Consider the following 21,904-nt stretch of genomic DNA (forward strand, 5'->3'; position numbering starts at 1 on the left):
CCTAGAAGCCATTCATGAGGAAAAGGCAGGTGCGTGAGCATGTGTGTGTGCACCCACATGCACACGTGCACGTACACACACACACATACACACACACACACACACACACACAAGGCTCTGGTCGACCAGAAGCTCACTGTGCAGTGACAGTGTGGGGACATGGGAGCTGAACAGCTCAAGCAGAATTTTAGGCTGAATTATAAAATGGTGATGTTCAAGATGGTGAGACTCCTCCCTCCTTTATCCACTCCATGGCAGAACTGAGTTCTCAATCCCCAGTGGTGTTTGTCTCAGGGGCTGTGTTTTTAAGGGAGATATTGACCAAGCAGGATATATTCAGAATAGAGGCACGGTTGATGAAGGATGATACTGAATTTGAAAAGCACAGGTATTTGTTAGGGAAGAAAATACTTGAAGGAAGTGACAGCTACTTACAAACACTGGAAGGTACCTCAGTGGGAAAAAGTAAATAGACACTCAGGGGATAGCACAGATAACTTTGAAAACATTATTCATAGAGGAAAAATTATGTTGTCCTCTAGAGTGATCCCAAACTTTAAGGTGTTTTGTTTTTGTTTTTGTATGTTAAGATTCCGTTACTGGAATTTTTCAGTGTCTAAAGAAGAAAAAGTCAGGAATGACATAGGAAAGGGTCCCCTACAAATCAAACTTCTAGAGCCCAAATCTTTCCAACTCTTAAGATTCTTTGAACCTTCCAGACTCTTTTGTTGAGGGCACAAAAGCATCACAAATGGTAATCTTTTTTTCCCTGTGGGTACATCGGACCCTGACAATCAGTTTAGAAGAATATAAGAAGAATAATTTTCCACACTTACCGGTGGACCCAGTGGCCCTTCAGCTCCTATAGTTCCAGGCAGACCCCTGGGGCCAGGCTCGCCCATGAGTCCCTTGTCTCCTTTGATGCCTCTTACGTGGCTCCCTGGAGGTCCCGGAGGACCGGGCTCACCTGAATTCACAGAGGGCCTGTCAGTATTACCAGTCCAGGAGTGTGGCTCGTTCTGTGTGATGTTTTTGGATGACAGCAAACTATGCACCTGTTGTTACCCCACACAGTCTTTGTGCTGAGGAGTGTGGTAAAGTCAGAATAAAATAATGCCAGGAAAGCACCTGGCTCAAGATAGGAGCTGTTTCTCCCTCCTGAAGGTCTGTTAGAGCACCTAGCACAGTACTCCATTCCTAGTAGCAACTCAATTAGATCTTGGTGATGGGATGTATCCTTCTCTTTTAGGCTTTTTAATTTGGTATTTACTAATTTTCCAACAGCCTCAACACCACCACCAGTGGCTTTGATGAGCATGAGTGTTGTATGGAAGGCTTAAATCAAGGCTGTATACCGGAAACTAAAGTTACATTGTATGTTAACAACCTGGAATTTGAATAAAAACAAGACCACATCACCAGCAGCCCCTTTGCTGCCCTCTATAGGAGAGTGAATGAATGGGAGAAGAAGACCAGGGGGGAAAAGAAGCAACATTGGTCACACCAGCGGAAGGTTGAAAACTTTTGTTGTCAAACGTTCTTTACATTCTTTTATCTTATTTAAAATTAGACCCTCTACCTGGGTTTCCTCTGAAGCCAGGTGGGCCTCGATTTCCTTTCTGGCCAGGGATGATTGCGCCAGGAAAACCTGGTGGCCCTGGGAGTCCCATTATGCCAGTGGGTCCCCGCGGGCCGGTGTCTCCCACTACCCCTTTCCTGCCCGGGAGGCCGGGTAAGCCCGGGGCGCCCCTGTCTCCTTTGGCTCCTGCAAAGAAAATGGTTTGGTAAGTTTCTGTAGCGTCCTTACTAGGGGTATCTCTGGGAATGCAGAGACCTGCTTCTGCCTTAGTTCAGTTTGATTTTAGCAAAGTCACTTCGCTGTTGTATATGTCCGTTTCTTATTTTAAAAATGATGGTTAACACCTGGCGCAGCTCAGTCTCTGCCTTCGGCTCAGGTCATGATCCCAGGGTCCTGGGATCAAGTTCCGCATCGGGCTCTCTGCTCAGCAGGGAGCCTGCTTCCTCCTCTCTCTCTGCCTGCCTCTCTGCCTACTTGTGATCTCTCTCTGTCAAATAAATAAATAAATAAAATCTTTAAAAAAAATAAATAAAAATAAATAAATAAATAAATAAAAAGCAGTGTGAACCACGAGCTGGCTCTGGGGGTGGGAATCAGAGCTATGAAGATTAACAAGGTGGGAAAGAATTTGTGATATGACCACATGCTATTGCTACCCTCCCTACTCAGAATAGCAGGGAGCAATGCTCCTGGAGAAGGTCGAAATTCCTCCTCCGCCTTCCAGGAGGTGGTACATTTAAACCATGCTAACATCCACACCAAAGGAACACACAGCAAGTCTTTTGATTTCTAAAGACTTTCAACAGAAGGAAATTCCAAAACTGGATCCCAGCCCTCACTTTGTTATGATGGTAATAATTTTTAAGCACTTTTACTTGAACAACCAATAATATAAACATCCTATATCACCACTGGAACTTCTTTCCTTTGCTATGTGAAGTTTGTTTGATATATCAGGCATTTCAATTAGTTTCTGTGCTTGAAGTTATCACCAGAGTCAGGAGGAAGCCCTTCTCACCTGGAAAACCGGGGCTCCCTCTTGGGCCTGGAGGTGCCCCCAGCAAACCTGAAAGAGATAATTTTGGTACGTTAATATTTTATATGCAGTTAATTTCATTTATGCCTGGTCAGTTTCACTTTGGTAACAGAAGGCCATTTAATTACCATACATCCAGAACACATGAAACACATTACCAGTTCTGTGGGAGAAGAAAGTCCGGAACTGTGAAGGACTAACCATTCAATGCGAAATAAAGCTGGGGAATCCGAGCCAATGAGCAAACTGTACCTGTTTCTCCCTTTTCTCCAGCTGGACCAGGAATTCCATCACGTCCCTGGCTGCCTCTCATACCCATTGGTCCAGGAGGTCCTGGGTATCCTGGAGGTCCTGAGAAAAGAAATGTCATGTGTAGAATTCTGTTAAAGGGGTTCCTTCCCCAGAATGTAGTTATATGATGCCCAAGTCACAGTGACACTTAGAACAGAATAACACTATCGCAAGGATTATCACGTGAGAATGTGTGGGTTGGCAGATCTCTGAGTTAGTTAGGTATAAATATCTAAGCTCATAGTTTTTGTTTTTGTTTTTTTTTTAAAGATTTTATTTATTTGACAGTTAGAGATTGCAAGTAGGCAGAGAGGCAGGCAGAGAGAGAGGAGGAAGCAGGCTCCCTGCTGAGCAGAGAGCCCGATGTGAGGCTCGATCCCAGAACCCTGGGATCATGACCTGAGCCGAAAACAGAGGCTTTAGCCCACTGAGCCACCCAGGCGCCCATAAGCTCATAGTTTTTGCATTTCTGATCCAGATCTGGGTCACTGGGAGCAACCTTCGGAGGGGCAGCCGATAGGTGGGTATACAGAGATTCCAACCTCAGGAGAAAATGTGCCTCCCTCGAGAAGGGGAAATAGACGAAAGTACAAAAATGGAACCTGGAGGGCCTTTGACTCCTGGAAAACCAGGGAAGCCTTTGATGCCTTTTAACCCCAAATCACCATCAGGGCCTGGCTTTCCTGTAAATGAAGAGAGAAGAGAAGGAAGTAGAACAGCACAAGATGAACGGTTACAAGGATGGCTAAGGTGGGCGGTTCTTATAGTCACTTGTGCTCACACTGGCCCTCAGGCCTTTGTCCTGCCTGCTGTTTGTCCGTGGAAGCCCAGCAGAGATATATTGAATCCCTTTCAAAGGTCTGTCCACGCCCCCCACAAGGGCCACTTGGCATCTGATGTATTCCTTTAACCGGGACTTAACAACAAATCCACTGAACCTTTCAGTATTTGAAAAGATCACTTAAATAGTATCTTCAAGTAAGCTGCAACCCGGTAGCTTGGGGGTTGTTTTGAGTAAAACAAAACAAAAACTTAAAACTCAAATGATAAGCCACTAAGAAAACCAATGCTCAACCTGGAAACAGTCCAGAAAAAACAAACAAAAAAATCTCTGCAGTGTTACAGATTGAATTGTGTTGACCCCCAATTCACAAGTTGAGTTCTAACCCCAGGACCTCAGAATATCACTGTATTTGGAGATAGGGTCTTTAAAAAAGCAGTTAAGTTAAAATGAGGTCATTGGGGTGGGCCCTGATCACAGGGACAAACACACAGAGAAGACGACCATGTGAAGACTGAGCAGGGAGATGCCCCAAAAAAAGCCCAGGTGAGAGGCCTTGGAGGAGACCAAAGGTGCTGACACCTTGATGCCTCCAGAGCTGTGAAAACATAAATTTCTGCTATTTAAGCCAACCAGTCTGTGTTGTTATGGAAGCCCTAGAAAACTAATACAAATATCACAAGGTTGGACAATGAACTAATATTTTATGTCTTTAGGCTGAGTTCTTGGAGATAGAAATTAAGTTTGGTTCATAGGATCAGGTTTTTGGTGTGTGTGTGTGTGTGTGTGTGTGTGTGTGTGTGTGTGTGTGTGTTTGAAGTAGGCTCCACACCCAACATGAGGCTTGAACTCACCCCCCTGGGATTGAGAGTTAGATGTTCTACTAACTGAACCAGCCAGGCACCCTCTACAGCATCAGGATTTTAGTTGTCAGCCCCCATACTGGCTGATTCGTAAAATCTGGGCTCCCCCTGATTAATTTACGGTTCCTTTGTGTCTAAGAATTTGAGAATTAAAGTTGAATAAAAGCAACCGTAGTACAAAAACCTAAATAGCTTCCTGTTTACGGAGCTGATTCCAGGAGGTCAGGGCTATGCTCAGTGTCATGCTTCTGGCTTTTCAGAGTTACAAAGCCCACACTCACCTGGGTGGCCAGGACTCCCGGGATTTCCAGGGGCTCCCTCAGTTCCAGCAGGCCCCGAATGTCCAGGGGTGCCAGGTAGCCCTCTTTCTCCTTTCCTTCCCATGTCACCTGGCAATCCTGGATCTCCCTTAAAGTCAGTCAAACACCTTTAAAATCCTCATATAAGCAGGATATGTGATCAGAACCAAGTATGAACGATGTTTGTTGCATTTATCACTGTTATTTAGTTAGCAATGCATATGCCACATCTGCTATGATCGGTGCCAGGAACAGGATGGCAATGGTATTTATGGGAACCAGTGCAAAATACAAGGGCAGCACAGGTAAATTGCAGGGACAGTGATGAGCCATTCCTAGGGGACAGAAACTGGAGGGATAAGCTCATAAGCTGAGAGCTGTAGGCATTCTTAGTGGGGGACAGAGGATAAAAATCCCAAGTTGCCTGAAAATTGCAGTGGTATCATCAATGTCCTTTGCCTACACTGAACGCAGCTGCTTTGCTTATACTCAGATACTCACTCCACACCAAAATGTAACTACTTCAGTGGCCAGTGTACCTTTGGTCCCGGTGGTCCTGGCCTTGTACTTGCCGAATAACCTGGCTCTCCCTTATCTCCTTGGAGACCGGGAACACCCGGGAGACCCGGTCTTCCGATTAAACCTGGTAGTCCCAAAGCTCCCCTGTGTCCTTTAGGACCTGAAATTAGGAAAGAAGTCCAGTAAGATAGGGCAACACAGGGATCTTGAAGCGTTCGACTTCTAACTTTGGCACAAACCACCCTTCTCCCAAGAAGCTGGTTTTTCAGAATCACGAGTGCATCAGGGAGTTATAATGGATGATTTTCACATGATAATGAATGTTCTGTTCCTGTGCATGTACTAAGAGCACATAGTACATTTGTCTAAATGTACAACTAGTTTTACATCAATTTTCTACCAGATGGAAAACCAAAACAACAAATCATACAGAAAATTTAGAACTGGGAAACAGCATGAACTTTAAGCCCATAATAGGATCTTATACCTTACCTGGCACCCCCATGTTCCCCATGCTTCCTGGCCCACCACGCGGTCCTGGTTGTCCAGGATTCCCAACGCTGCCTGAATCCCCTCTGGGGCCTTGAGAACAAATAAATGGTCACATGCCCTGCACGGTTCTGGACATAGTAGGTGCTCAACAAATATTTGTTGTTTGCATGCATAAATGAATTCTGAGCAGCCAGACCAGCTAGTTTAAGTGCTTGTATAGCTGCCTCTTTGCCTCTAGATGAGCAAGGGACAGAGGACCCAGACAAAGTAAAATTAGAGAAAGTTAAATTCTTGGATTTCAAACATCACAGTCATGCTAGGACCAAGGCCAACAGAAAAGAGGAGACTCTTGCCACCACAGAGCAAAAGATTTCCAAATGCAATACTGAAATGTGATCGCCCATGTAGTGTATTTTGTCACTGATGTGGTCATAGAGAAGAGGAGGGTGTGTTAATTCAGTTAGAAAATTTTCTTTGCAAAAATCAGTAGCTTGTTTCAAAAAGAAAGTGGCAGATCTGAAAACCTCTAAATTGCTATCTGATTTTCTTCTCTGATATGGGATATTGTGATAAACTATAGAATGTATATTTCATAATACATATCAGCATGTATAATACATGTCAAAATAACATTTGTAGTACAAAAATGGAATTTTGTGCAAGTTAGTATTTTTCTAGTTGGTACAGGCTGACTATAAACAGCTTCATTTGGGTTTAATTTTGAAGCAAATGTCTGTTGGAACACTATGCAAGCAAAATTCATATTCAATCCAATACGTCAAGAGATACATTTTGGCTACATTTAGATCTGGGAACACTCAGAGACTGAGATTTCTACAGAGAGTCAGCTATACCTGGTGGACCTGGTGGTCCAGGTGGTCCTTCCGGTCCTTTTAAACCTGGTAACCCTGGAATGCCTCTGTTTCCTTTTTCACCAGGCTTTCCGGCAAACCCTAAAGTTAAAAACCATGTACGAGGAACACAAGTTAGAATTGTATCAGACTTCTCTACATCCTGATTAAACTTGGTGAGATGTTAGTGTAAGATGGTATAACGTATTTGTTTAGAACACGGGCATATGTGAGCCCTTTTCCAAAAGAGGATTAAATAAGATAATACGTATAAAACATTAGCATGATGCCTGGCCCGAGTTAGCTCTTAAATAACACTAGCAATGATAATATGTACACTTTAAACAAACATATTGAAGAATTAGTGGCCTAAATATAGCTTCTTAAAATTTTTTTTCTTTTTTAGTAATGACAGAGGACCATTTACTACACTATTCTTGTCCAGACTATCCCCTTCTCAGATCCACTTATTACAATTATCATTTACTAAGTAATTAGTACATGGCAAACATTATTTTCTTTTATTTATATTATTTAATCTGCAGCCAATGTCAGTCTTTCCTTGAGCCTTTCAGGGCTGGGTGTAAAGATGACAAAGCTGAGACTTTATGAATTCAGCGGACTAGTCTAGAGTCACCACCCATTGGTGGTGATGCTGGGATGTGTATCCAGCTCTGCAGGCTGGAAAGCTTGTGAATTTCCTACTTTCTACATAACATGATCTGGATTACATTATTCTCTGGCTTAAAAATGTTCCTTGAATCTGTAATATGTACAGGGCAAATTACACACTCCTTCCACTGGCATTCGAAGAACTTACTAATCTGTCTATGGCCTGGCTTTGGGCCTTTTCTCAAGCAGATTTCCTTCCTTGCACTGTTCTCCTGCTTACATCCTTATTCATTCACATAGGGACTGAGTATCGAATTAATAGGTCTTACGCTGAGTACTGGAAATGTAAATCCCGTTCCCTTTCCCCAAGTTTTTAGTGTTTAATTGGGGGGTCAGCCAAGTAAGTAAACAATTACCACCCAGTGTGATATGTTCTGTAATAGAGTTGGGCACATTATGCTACAGGGATGGATTTCTGCAAAAGGGGATAGTGTGTGTGTGTGTGTGTGTGTGTGTGTGTGTGTGTATGTGTATGTGTGTTAAAGACTGAACAGAAGATATTTGGATGGAAAAAACATGAAACAGGACAAGATGCCCAGGCAAGAAACTAGCATATACTAAGGAATGGTGAGGGGCAGGTGATTGGCTATTTTCCTTTGTAATATTTGGTTTTTTTTTTTCTATTTATGTCACTTATCACAATCTTAAAAAAAAAAAAAAAAAAACTTCTTATTCAGCACATTCATTTGCTTTGGGTTTGTGGGACTTGGCAGGTTATATCTTAAGGGCCAAATCTGGTTTCGTGTTGTATGGTTGGAGGGCTAAAAATGGTTTTTCTGTTTTTAAAAGATTGGGAACAAGCATACAAACACTAACAGATAAAAAAGAATATGCAATAACGGGGACCATAGAGCCCCGGATATTTACTATCTGGCCCTATAGATAAGATGTCTACAGACCCATTAATGTCTCTTTCCTCCTTCCCCCCACCAAACCGCACATTTCCCCATGACCAGGTTACTGGTACTACCTCTACTGTGCTCAATTCCATGTCTTCAGCACATAATAACATACTGAGTATATAGGCACTAAAAAGTATACTTGTTGAATAAATATGTCATGCTGGTGGCAAAGCAGGCAAAAGGCAAGTGATAAAGAAACTTTGGAAACCAATCTGAGTTTATTTTTGCCATACATGGCAAAAAGGAGGGTTTGAGACTTATAATTAAAATGAACTAGTAGCAATTTAAATACAACAGACCCAAATTGCAGAATTAATATGAAAGTAAAGAGTCATGCATTGTGGAGGCAACATATAGAAGAGCCAGTTGTCATCCAGGCTTGGGCCACCAGCTAGCTTTGTGACTGTGGGCAGGACATGAAACACCAGCTCTCACTGTCCTCATTTGTCAACTACAGGGATTTTCTTGGACAGTTCTTAGCCTCAGAATCAGCCCCAAGTTCTTCCCAAAGAAGAAGACTGTACCTTTGAGGCCTGGTTCTCCTTTGTCCCCCAGCAAAGTGGATATCTGAGAAGGTCCCCGAGGTCCTTTATCTCCTTCTTCCCCCTTGGTTCCTGGGGGTCCTTTCTCACCCTTTGCTCCTGGAATTCCAAAGCTACCTAAAAAACAGAAGTAGCAACATCAGTTCCCTAATTCTTGAAATATTTCTTAAGGATTCAAAAGTTGACAGTGCTTACCATACAACAAAACGAAAGAGGACAGATAAACCAAAACAAGCAGCCCCATTAAGGCAGTGGCATAAAATGGCAGGGAGAAAATTCAACTCCATTCAAATAAAAAGAATGCAGAAAATAGCAAAATCAAAGACATAGTTCTCTCGTGGAAACTACTTCTTCCTCAAAGGATAAAACAGAACTTATTTTGGTGTTAAATAAGTGAACATTGTTCATGCCTCCTGATCCAGGAAAGATACTCCCTCACTTACCCCTCTGTCCTGGGGCGCCTGGGTTCCCAGGGGGCCCAGGAGGGCCAGCATCTCCTGGATAGCCCATCATCCCCATCATTCCTTTTTCACCTGTAGAAACAAGTTCATACAAAGCAGGTCAGATTGTGCACAATGAGAGAAGCAAAATATTCCATAAAATAAAATAACATACTTCTAAAGAGGGTTGAATGGTTTCTGTAAATAGAAAAGTAACTATTTGTCTGGGAGACAGGTTAGTACACAGTCTTTATTACATCATGTATATGGAAGTCATTGGTAGCAAATCACATTTGTAGATGAAAGGAGAACATGTTGAAGTTTTGGATTACTCCCTCCCAATCCTTGACCATCAGCTCTCTGTTATAGTCCCTTATTTTGTTTTCCTCAGAGCAGTTGTCAATTACTGAACTTAGTTGTTGTTGTTGTTTTTTAAAGGATTTTATTTATTTGACAGAGAGAGAGATCACAAGTAGGCAGAGACGCAGGCAGTGGGGGGAGGGAGGAAGCAGGCTCCCTGCTGAGCAGAGAGCCAGATGTGGGGCTCAATCCCAGGACCCTGAGATCATGACCTGAGCTGAAGGCAGAGGTTTAACCCACTGAACCACCCAGGCACCTGAACTTAGTTTTTAAATGCATTTGCTATGGTCTCCCCCACTGTCAGAGGCAGAGTCTTGTCCACCAAGGGCTTGGAACAGTGCTGACACATGGTAGGAGCTATAAACGAAAGAATGATTTGCAGATTAAGTTGTTCTTCTGGGTTCTTCCCGGGAGAAGAGAGATAGGTGAGGTTCTTATGCCATGAGGAGACTATTGGCATATTCTTCCCAAATATATAAACTTCCCATTCAAATAAAAAGAATGATAAGGGAATACTATGACAACTATATGCCAGCAAATTGGATGATTTGGACAAAATGCACAGATTCCTAAAGAGGCACAGATTACCAAAACTGACAGAAGAGGAAATAGAAAATCTGAGTAGACCTGTAACAAGAAATTGAATTAGTAATGCAAAGACTTCTTACAAAGAAAAGCCCAGACTCAAATGACTTCACTGGGGAATTCAACCCAATGTCTAAGGAACATCAATTTTTCACTAACTCTTCTAGAAAATACAAAAGAAGGAAATACTTTCCATCTTGTTCTATAAGGTCAACATTACCCTGATACCAAAACCAGACAGAGATATCACAAGCAAAGAAAAAGACAGACTAGTATCCCTTACAAAGGTAGAGGTAAAAATTCTGAAGAAAATACTAGCAAATGTCCTTTAGTGTATAACATATAAAAAGGATTGCATGGTCAATGTTGTCATACCCTGGGTAATTGTGAAATGTGATCATCCCACCACCACCACTGCCCTGTTCTCTGACCTCTTTGCAAATAATTCAGTAGGAAACACTTACACTAACTGAAAGAGGAGTGTAGAGTCAAGAGCCTAGGCCTATGTCCAATTTATACAGCTACCTTAAAAGAAAATATGGAAGAAGAAACATAAAAGCACAAAAAAGGATACCTGGTGGTCCTAAAAATCCTGGATTTCCTGGATATCCTTTTTGACCAGGTGGTCCCATTGCACCTCGATGACCTGGCATTCCTGGTGGTCCAGGTTCTCCAGGAAAGCCTGACCTATCCAAGCCTGGAATACCTGGGTCTCCCTTTGGCCCTGTTTCACCTCTTCTGCCTGTATATGAATGAATGAATGAATAAATGAACACATAACTGCTTTCCTCACCAACTCCAGAAATACATTTTTAAAAAAGATTTTATTTATTTATTTAACAGAGAAAGAAATCACAAGTGGGCAGAGAGGCAGGCAGACAGAGAAGGGGAAGCAGACTCCCTGCTGAGCAGAGATCCCAATGTAGGTCTCCCATCCCAGGACCCTGAGATCATGACCTGAGCCAAAGGCAGAGGCTTAATGCATTGAGCCACCCAGGCGTCCCCAGAAATACATTTTTTATGGCTGTAAATATGTAGCTGTGTGATCATGGACAAACCACACCTTTATCTGATTGATGGACGTCCCCTTCTGTACAATTTCTAAGATCCCTTCTAACTTTAACATAGTTTCAGTGATTTGTGCAGTAATAAAAATGTAGAATTTAGATCTATTTTCTAGTCCTTCAGACACATCCTGGGACTGCCCTTTATGACTGTAGTTGGGTCTTTAACCTGCAGAATACATACACAACAATAGGGGGAGGTGAGCCACTGGATGCTTCTGGAAGTAATAATAGCACTATAACAACCATTAATGTCTTGGCCAAAAATTGGTTTGTGAGCATAAAAGCAATGTGACAGCCCATAGGCATTAGCTGAGTTCTAAAGGGTTTTTCTTAGTTCACAGATCTGGATGAGAAGAACAAATAAAACAGAGTAAATGTCATATAATCTGGGCCATGTAGCCTGGGGCATTTAGATTTATTTCATACCTTTATTTTATGTTCCTTGGGAAGCAATTAACTACATATCTATTTATCACTTGATATACCTATGGAGTTAAAGATAAAACATTTTCTGAGAGTTTATATGTATATAAATATATGTGTAAATATAAGTTTCTATGTATCTTCAGTGTTCATATAGTCTTGCATACAAGACACAAACCAATTTTACTGTATTAATTTCAGGTCTCTTACTCTGTAGGTGGTACTCACTGAAACAAATCCGTGAGAGTTTAAATGGCAAAAATAACATTTCCCACTGAACAGTGGATCAGAACTTGTTGCTGGACAGTTCCCATGTTAAGCAGCAAAGCACAGAGCAGGAATCTTCTGTCACCTGTCTGCCTAATGACTGGTTTTAAGGCCCTCTTCTTACCCGGTTGCCCTTCCAATCCATTTAATCCTGGAAGTCCTTGGGCTCCCCTGGGACCTTCTGTGCACCTTCCTGGGGGTCCTTTTTCTCCAGGTGGTCCGGGCTTCCCTGGATCCCCTGCAAAATAGAGTCCAGGAATATATTCGACAAAACCCGAGGTCCTAGTACTGCTATCACAATCCTTCTCCTGTAACTTTCCCCCCTAAATTGAACCTATGTTTAATACCACTGGTATGTCTTTTATAAAGGACAATTGTTATAAGGGACAGAAGGAAGGAAGGAGAAAAGAAAGAAAAAACAAAGGGAGAACAGCAATGTTGAATGGAAAAATAGACGCTGCAGATTCTATTTGTTAAACTGGAAGTTTGAGAAGAAATCTTCATCCTAGAGCACCTTCAACTTACTGCATTTTAGCAGAGCTCACCATGGAGAAAAGTAATCACACTTGCTATTGTACCTTGGGGTCCACCAACCCCTCCAGTTCCTGGAATTCCAGGGAGACCTGGAGGTCCAGGGAATCCAATTTCTCCATTTTCCCCAGAAATGCCTCTTTCTCCTGGAAAACCTGGTGTTCCTGGTTGTCCAGGCATGGCTAGTCCTGGTTCTCCCTGTGCACAGAACACATGTTAGTTTCACTATGTAACACTTCCAACTCTTTCTGCACTGTTGACTGGTCTTTAGGCCAATGACTTGAGAATAATCCCTTTTGCACAGTTACCACCATTCCACAATTCTTTCCTTTCTCTGTTATAGCTACTGAGTTCTATAAAATTATGCTTGACCATTCTTAAGGCTCTGTAACTGCCACTTTTACAGAAGACTGAAATTGTAAACAGTCCTGATGTTTTTACTTTTGAAAGTTTTGATCATAGTGATCCACACATTTTTAGAGTTCTTCCATTTTAAATACTCTGAACATTCCTGAAGATTAGGGAAGAAACAGGGAGGCAAAACTGTCTTCTAACACTACTTTTCCTTTCTAAAAGTGAGGGATGCTTCAAAGAAGTGTTAAAAACTATTTAATATCGGGGCACCTGGGTGGCTCAGTGGGTTAAAGCCTCTGCCTTTGGCTCAGGTCATGATCCCAGGGTCCTGGAATTGAGCCCCACATCGGGCTCTCTGCTCAGTGGGGAGCCTGCTTCCCTTCCTCTCTCTCTGTGTGTGCCTCTTTGCCTACTTGTGATCTCTGTCCATCAAATAGATGAATAAAAAAAAATCTTAAAAAAATATTTTAAAAACTATTGATATCTTCATCATCTACCAATATATAGATAATTCCTACACCCAGAGCATCCTAACTGGCTGACTGTCATTGTCCCCATTCATCCCCACACATCCTTCTGAGTTTTAAATCTTGAAGACCTTGGCTCCTGGGAGACCTGGTTCTCCGGGTGGCCCGGGCTTCCCCATTTCTCCTGGACAACCCGGTGCTCCTTTTGCTCCAGGAAAACCTTGCTCTCCTACAGAGAAAACATAATAAATGTTGCAGGAGTAGGCTTAGTAAAAGATTTAGAGCAGTATCCTTGTTATTTTATCCAATGTTTTTATGAGGCAAGTTGCTAGAGATGTTTTTATGGAAGTATGAATGATGAAAAAGCCAACTGCTACACTGGTAATTAAAAAAAAAATCCATTCCAAATCACATCCTCAATTGAAAAATGACTTTCCCCATTTTATTGTTCAGCATGACAACAATTTTGGTGCAGCAATTTCACTGATTCTGGTTGACCATTTGGGTGACTTTTTCTTTTGGAGTATAATTTACATAAAATGTACAGCCAAATGAATTTTTGCATGTCTATAAATCTATTCAAGCATGACCTAGTCAAAGATATAGAGCATATCAGCTGCCCGAGGTAGCCTTTCTCAAGATGGGTTGCTCAAGAGAATTACTTCCTACTTCCTACTGCCATTGAATATAATGAATTCATTTCTTTCTTATATATTTGTAGTAGGAGAATTGAGAAAGGAGTCACAAATATCATTTATTCTATTCCCTAGTTCACAAGAGGAAACCCTAGAGAAGCAATGCTGCATTCAGAGATTGCTTTTGTGCCTCTAGTTTGACCAAAATTTTTTTTTTTTTTTTTTTTTTTTTTTTTTTAGTTTGACCAATTTTTAATTCACCATTAGTTTCTGGGATTATTAGGTTCAACTGGGAAACTTTGAGTCTGAACTTTCAGGGATTTCTCAGGCTACTTCTGGTCCCCATAATTTATAGTCTCCTTACAGAGGGTGAATCCATAGTGTTACAAACAAGGATGCAAACTTTAATGCAGGGTCCAAGAAGGAGGAGGCAAAAATATGGGCCAGGCTGCTTTACTTCACACATCATTGGGAAGATATCCAAGAAACCGGAGTCAAAGACATTCTTGAAACTATTACATTTTCCATTTCAAATATTCATAAACTGAGATCAATATATCTATATTTGTAAGCACTAATGACATTAATCTAGGAGATCAAGTATCAAAAATGGATTCTATTTTCACAGACACTCTAAATAATATTGAAACAAACATAAAAGGATTAAAAAATCTGAAAATCTATGCAACAACCCAGGGATGAAATGGCTAGTATGTCATCCTGGACAAGACTCTGATGTATTTGTTGGCTTATGGTTTGAGTTCTCAGCATCTGGATATCTTTGGGGTGATTTCCCTTCGATGAGAAGCAGCATTCATTCCCAAAAGAAAATAACTTCTGTAATTTGTAGGGGAGTGTATAGGAAAGCCAGTTAATTGTAAATTAATAGTCCTTTTCTAATTATAAAAGAAATGTATAAAGTTAAAAAATTATATAAATGTAAAAAGTGCACACATTTATTAAGAAGTCAAGAAAAAATTCCTCATAATTCCACACTCAAAAAGAATCACTACTACTATGTTGTGTTAATTTCCTTCCAACTTTTTCTACATATTTTAAAAAATTTAATTGAGATGAGATGCATAAATCTGTGTGAATTCTGCCTTTTGATCTAACATCATTGTAAAATTTTTTTCCCTTGTAAGATGGGTGGAAAACATTATTTTAAATGTCACATTATGGATCTTTTCAATGTTACTCATGACACATATCTATATTTTCTAAATACCCACAATAGACCCTATGTTTTAAAATTTGTACATTTACCCTTAGGTCCAGGGGGCCCAAGGAAGCCGATTCCTGGAATTCCTGGTTCACCATCAGGCCCAGGAAGACCCGGGTCACATTTTCCTCTGGATCCAGGGATACCTTGAAACACACACACATCCACGTAAGAAACTTCCCCTCATCTTGCCCTTAAACAAAAAGTCCAAGTTTCTGTGTCATTCAAGGTCTTTTGGGAAATTAAGAAATAAGTTTAACATAACCCCAACTGTATACTCTTCTTTCCTCTCCGTTCTTATCCAAGGAGTAATCATTAGCAGCTACAAATAGTGTTTAAGATAGAATTTAATTCCTATAAAGAAATAGTCTGGATAGCTTGAGCTACAGAAGTCTCCCTCCATACATGCAAAGTTAAGTTTTAGATCATATTGGCAAAGAAGTTACATTTTCAAATGAAGAAGCTGTGGGAACTAGCTTGATTAACCACTGGCAAACATCACTTACTCCCCCAACCAAAAATCCATGGAGATTGTTCCCTTGAATTCCTTTTAAGTAATTTTACTGTTTTCCCTCCTCCTCCTCCTCCTTTATCTATCTATCTATCTTTCTTTCTATTTATTTATTTGGAACCAGAGGCACCAATGGGAGTAATTTGGATGATCTCAAAGTACAATGACAAGTCCCCTACCTGTGGGCTTTTTAATCTCACACAACTCTGGCCTCTGCTCTCTTTTGGTGCCAACAAATAGAGTTTTTCTTACATAGGGGACAGTGTTTTCCAAGGACAGTCAGGATGCCATTTGATGGGAGTCACCAGACTTGGCAGAGGGGATACTCACCGGGTGGACCTTGGGGGCCAGCACGGCCAGGGGGCCCTGGAGGTCCTGGTGGCCCTGGGACTGGTGTCGAAATACCAAAGTCTCCCTTAGGACCTTAAGAAAGTTCGTGATTGTAAGATTGGTGTGCGTAGTGAAACTTTTTTTTGGTTCAGAAGAAACAAATGTGATACAGGGTGTTTATGAACATAGTCTAAGGAATTAAAAAAGACTTGCTTCCATAGGTTTCAAACCTGGCCCAAAGATGACCAACCCACTGAAACTTTTTTATTCAGTTGAAGAATATTTATAAGCACTTACTATTGGCTAAGCTTTGTTTTCATTAATAGCCCACCTCAATGCTAGTCTACTGAAAGAGAAGCTATTCCAAAAAACATTAATAATATGGGGTTTATCTTAAACATTGGTGAATATTTATTTGGTAGGATGTTTATTTTTTTGGCTACTAGTTTGCAAGGGAAGGAAATATAGTATGCCGAAGAAAACATTAAGTGTGGCTTGGGCACACACCTTAACCTCTGATAAGTTCTTCACGTGTCATTGGGGAGATACAGCCTAACCAGCCCATAAAGATTTGAGATAATGTGGGTATGGTGGTCAACATGGAAAACATGTTAGTGATTTGATTTATGCATATATTTACAGAAAAAAAACTTTACAGTAGTGTGATGGGGAAAATTTGATAATATATTTTACAACAATGGAGTTCTTTACTAGAAATTCGTATATAGAAAGAACAGAAGAAGATTTGAAGCTAGATTAGAAGAACTTTTTCTTTAAAGGGCCGGATAGTAAATAATCTGGGCTTTGTGGTCCAGATGGTCCCTATGCCACTACTCAACACTTCCTTCGTAGCATGGGAAGAGCCAAAAACAGTATGTAAATGAATGAATGTAACCGTATGCCAGCAAAACATATTTATGGACACCGAAACTTGAATTTCATATAATTTTCATGTGACATAAAGGGTTATTCAAATGTTTTCTTTTCCCCCCAATCATTTAAAAATAGAAAAACTATTTTTAGCTCATAAATTATACATAAATAGGTGGTAGACTGGATTTAGGCTATGAGCCGCCATGGTTTGCCAATCCTTGGATTAGAACAGCAGCCTCAAAAGTAAAAAAAATATTTATATATGTGATCATAAAAGAAGCTTTATGTACATGTGTGGGCAGAAATGCATGCATATAATTTAAAATATATATAAATACTTGGGAAGCACTTACAAATATTTTACTATAGAAAGAATTGGAGGCTATTAGTTTAGTGGGTCTAACCCTTTATAATGTGATGTTAGAAGTAAAAAATAATAGAGTGGCATTATTTGTTGAAAACTGTCCTCCACATGACGATTCTCATCTTCGGCCATGCTCTCTGCTACAGGTAAACACTGAGGATTGGATTCCTCCTGAATCCACCAACCATGTTCAGAACATGTGGATCTCAAAAGTTCCTGGGACTTTAGAACTATTATCAGAAAACTTTTCTTCATTTATCTTCGATATTTTGAAGTTTTATTTATAAACCATGCATTGGATTATGGGTCAAAAAGAGCAAATTTGCAATAACATTAGTGGATCCTTGAGACTTACAAGAGGCTTCTCAAGATCAATTTCATAGATTTTGGCTTCCCCTTTGTCTACCATAACTGACTTCCACTCATTCCATATATTTTTCTTTTCTTTTTTGTTAGATTTGAGCCTCAAGATGGGGCTCAAACTCATGACCCTGAGATCCAGAGTTTCAAGATCCATGGGCTGAGCCAGCCAAGACCTCTCCATCCCAAATATTTCTATTAGTAAATAGAGACAGACCGTCAGGAAATTTCAGCTGAACTTGGTAAAGGGAAAATGAATTTTTTTTAAATATATCCTACATATTCTTTCCCAGTGTCTGTGAAGTGATATATTCTACTGATCAGAAGCAAGTTTCTATGCATTCATTAGTCTTGGGGAAGCTTCACTCGCTCTAGGAACTATGAGCCCACTCCATAGGAAAACAGGACTGGAAAGAAAACTAACCAACCGGCTTCTCCAGGTGGTCCAGGGGCTCCAGGAACTCCTTGGGTGCCCTTTGGACCAGGTTCTCCCCGTGGTCCATAGTTTGCTGGTCCAGGTGGTCCTGCAGGTCCTGGGGACCCAGGGATGCCAGGATCCCCCAGAGGACCCCGGTCCCCCTTCTCACCACTCAGGGCCTGTGACAATGGGAATATGTTTATAGTGCTTCAGTCCAGTATCTCCTTATGTGGGTTAACCTTACCGTGACTAGGAGGACCCGATAAGCAGCCAATGAGAAAATCTTGAATTACACAGCAGTTGGCATTTGAAGGGAATTATTACTAAACTCAGAGCATGGTCTGGTTTCTGCTGTTTTGTGCCCCTTGGATTTCAGCAACATTTTATGAACTTGGACATCTCCTGAGTCCCACTGAAGGCGTCCTCTAGCAGGATGTTATACGTATAATGACCCCTAAAACTTTGTTCACATCAGCCATTGGTTCAAATAGCTTGAGAGCTGGAATTCATGGAAATAACATTTTTTTTTTTTAAAGATTTTATTTATTTATTTGTCAGAGAGAAAGCGAGCGAGATCGAGCACAGGCAGACAGAGTGGAAGGCAGAGTCAGAGGGAGAAGTAGGCTCCCTGCGGAGCAAGGAGCCCGATATGGGACTCGATCCCAGGACGCTGGGATCATGACCTGAGCCGAAGGCAGCTGCTTAACCAACTGAGCCACCCAGGCGTCCCATGGAAATAACATATTTCTGAACTAAAACCAGCACAGTAAACCTTTGTTTGCTCTTCACCAGCTATTTTCATCATAAAGGAGGTGAAGATACAGATAGACAGTATTTGTTTTTTTTCTTATAAAATATTTTTTTTCAAAGATTTTATTTATGTATTTGTCAGAGAGACAGAGAGAGCAGAAGCTGGGGAAACTGCAGGCAGAGGGAGAAGCAGACTTCCCACTGAGTGAGGACCCTGATGTGGAACTTGATCCCAGGATTCTGGGATCATGGCCTGAGCTGAAGGCAGACACTTAACCAACTGAACTATCCAGGCATCACATAAAATATCTTTTTGTAATTGCATAGGCTATAACTTTGGAAATGACTTGTACACTTCAAACAAGTCAAATATGACACAATAATCAAGTTCCTCTTTCATCCTAATATGGCCCCAAATAATAAATTTGACTTGATTTTTCATTGTTCAGTATCACTGGGAGACTAACTGATGTTTTGTTTTGTTTCCTTCTTCTGTAATGACAGGACATAAGACTCAACACATCACCTTCTTAATTTTTTTCTTTACTTTTACTGGAACCAACAAGGTAATTAGTGAGATGCAAAGGGAAGCATCACGTGAACTGTCTTAATATTAGACCAAAGAATTCTAGATTCTGTCCCTCAGTCAGTGTAACTGCACTCACGCACTCCCAAACACACACATTGGGACATCCAGGCCCTTTGTTGGAGAGTCTGAGAAACATTGAACCTGGAGCTGGGTCTCAGCTAGAAAATGTTTTGTCCTCAAACAATGTTGGGAAGACTGTATACCACATCTATATCTTGGGGAGCCACACTTCATATTCTGATACTAAAGGGTCTCTAAACGAATCTTCAGATTTATTTGCCATTTGCCAAGTTTTCCTGTTCAGGGTGGGACTCTCTTAACTCTCTCTTAACTGGATAACTCTGATCAACCCTGGAAGAAAGTGGTGTTTCCTGGAGCAGGCTGGGCAGCGTGCCTGGTAAACTTCCCACAGATACATTGGGAGGAAGTGCTCATCCTCTGACCCCAGGACATTTTAAAATCGATCCTGGTAGGAATCTCTCATGTGAACCTGTGAGAGATTCTATCCCTATTCCACGAAAAGAGACAGAACCTACAGAAGCTTAAGTATTTTAAATGACAAAACATTTGATCTGTTTGTTTGACAACTCTACTCCTAAATATTCTAGTCTTTAAGCATTTATTTTGACTTAAAGGAAAAAACACTGCCCCCAAAGTATTGACTAGAACTTTCCATTATTAATCATTTTCTGAACTCGTCTATAAACTCACTGGATACAGAGGTGGGAATTGTAACTTGTGTAGGAGACAAGGGCATTATCAACGTGGAATTTTATTTGGGCTACAAGCACCACCGAGTCCCACCTATGTGTCAAATACTAAGCGTGTGTGCTGCTGTTATTACCAGTTGGAAGGACCCACTGTGCTGGGTGGCCAACCATTTTCTGAATGGAAATTGCCCAAAGTCGTCACTTCAGAGCATTTCAATTGCAGGGAAGGGAATTTGAAAAAAGTTACTCAATACTAACCGGTTCACCTTTGGGTCCTGGTGATCCTTTGATCCCAGGAGTTCCAGGAATTCCGTCCAAGCCCCTTCTTCCAGGATGCCCTCTGAGCCCAGGGTCCCCTGGGGCACCCACTTCTCCCTCAGGCTTCGATGCTTCACCTTTTTCTCCTTTAAGTCCTGGATCCCCCGGAGCACCCGGGAATCCCTAGGGCGGTACAGAAACAAGGCTGCATTGCATTTGGGTAAAGCTGTTCTTGTGCCAATCTTACCAAAAAAAAAAAAACTAGAATTTTTCAGTTTTAATGAACATGGATTTTTTTTTTCAGACACTTTCTTTAGCCTACAAGTGTAATGTCAAGCTTTTTGGTTTCCTTTTCTATTTGCTTCCAACACTGGAAAAGAATACAGTCAGTGAATTTCAATGTAACACACAGTAATATTATTCAATATAATACAAGCATCATCATAATTTAGATGACGTTAGAATGTTGGTCATTTTAACATGCATTATGGATAATTTGATTTATCTTTATATAACTTTCTGATTCACTGTAATAATCAGAAATTTAATTTGTGAATGTTTATTTGATGTCATTTACATATCATAAGACGTATCTGTATACGAATACAATACAATGGTTTTTAGTAAATTTGTACACTTACGCCGCAGTCACCACAATTCAGAGTTAAAACATTCCCATCACTCCCGCAGGTTCCCTCAGATACACCTGCAGTCAGTGCCTGTTCTCAGCCTCAGCCCCAGGCAACGACAGATCTGCCGTCTATCTCTGACACCGCTTAAATGTTTATAAATTCATTACTGATTCACTTATTCCTTCACATATCATACAATCATTTAATCAAGAATCTATCAAATGCTCTGATATTAAGTACTCTTTACCAAGCACCAAAACTATGTGTGGCTCAACTGTATTTCCTGAATGTGCTGTTCACCCAAATTTAACACTAAAGCTTCCAACCCATGAAATCTTACTGGAGATCCTGGAAGACCCGCACTTCCCGGGGACCCTGGGCTTCCTTTAATACCAGCTGCCCCTTGGCCTCCTGCAAAGCAGTAAATTATTAAATATTCATTGAATGCCAGCTCCGAGTAGCCAGGGTAATGCAGTAAATGAAGAGAATAAGGTGTTTTCTTCTGAGGAAAGAAAGACAATTTGTATCTTAAAACACAGAGTGCAGGGAGAGAATGCGAGTATATAAGTGAATTAAGAGACGATGTAAAAAAAAAACATTAAAAAAATCTTAACTTCCTAATTCTTGTCGTTATAATTTTAAGGAGAAACATTTATTTGTTTTGATCATAAGAGCAACATATGCACATTATAAAAAAGAAGAGAGTAAAAAAACCATACACTTACCACCAGAGGACAATATTTGCTAAAATTTTCATGTATGTTATTCATAAAATTTTATATCCATAATGCACTGGACATATATATGGTATTTTGGAATCCTCCATCAATAAATATCCATGTCAATAAATACATACTTATAGCTTCACTTAAATGGTTGCATAGTAGCGTTTTGCATGGGTCAGCCAACATTTATTCAGCTAACAGCTATT

General features: G+C 40.8%; 1 protein-coding gene across 2 annotated transcripts in view; it reads right to left on the reverse strand.

Annotated features, from left to right (window-relative positions):
• COL4A3 (collagen type IV alpha 3 chain) overlaps positions 1-21,904 on the reverse strand; it is a 127,260-nt gene that overhangs the window by 12,341 nt on the left and 93,015 nt on the right. For both annotated transcript variants that reach the window (XM_059167848.1, XM_059167847.1), the window contains exons 24-43: positions 21,314-21,384; positions 20,342-20,524; positions 18,045-18,213; positions 16,020-16,112; positions 15,223-15,324; positions 13,453-13,550; positions 12,548-12,698; positions 12,094-12,207; positions 10,787-10,954; positions 9,271-9,360; positions 8,810-8,944; positions 6,715-6,813; positions 5,861-5,950; positions 5,389-5,528; positions 4,832-4,958; positions 3,509-3,589; positions 2,868-2,966; positions 2,598-2,645; positions 1,580-1,765; positions 837-967 (exon numbers count right to left, since the gene is read on the reverse strand). In XM_059167848.1, coding sequence (XP_059023831.1) covers positions 837-967; positions 1,580-1,765; positions 2,598-2,645; positions 2,868-2,966; positions 3,509-3,589; positions 4,832-4,958; positions 5,389-5,528; positions 5,861-5,950; positions 6,715-6,813; positions 8,810-8,944; positions 9,271-9,360; positions 10,787-10,954; positions 12,094-12,207; positions 12,548-12,698; positions 13,453-13,550; positions 15,223-15,324; positions 16,020-16,112; positions 18,045-18,213; positions 20,342-20,524; positions 21,314-21,384 — 2,375 coding nt within the window. The remainder of the gene's footprint in view (positions 1-836; positions 968-1,579; positions 1,766-2,597; positions 2,646-2,867; positions 2,967-3,508; positions 3,590-4,831; positions 4,959-5,388; positions 5,529-5,860; positions 5,951-6,714; positions 6,814-8,809; positions 8,945-9,270; positions 9,361-10,786; positions 10,955-12,093; positions 12,208-12,547; positions 12,699-13,452; positions 13,551-15,222; positions 15,325-16,019; positions 16,113-18,044; positions 18,214-20,341; positions 20,525-21,313; positions 21,385-21,904) is intronic.

The sequence above is a fragment of the Mustela lutreola genome, chromosome 3, assembly GCF_030435805.1.
Source record: "Mustela lutreola isolate mMusLut2 chromosome 3, mMusLut2.pri, whole genome shotgun sequence".
Taxonomy (NCBI): Eukaryota; Metazoa; Chordata; class Mammalia; order Carnivora; family Mustelidae; genus Mustela; species Mustela lutreola.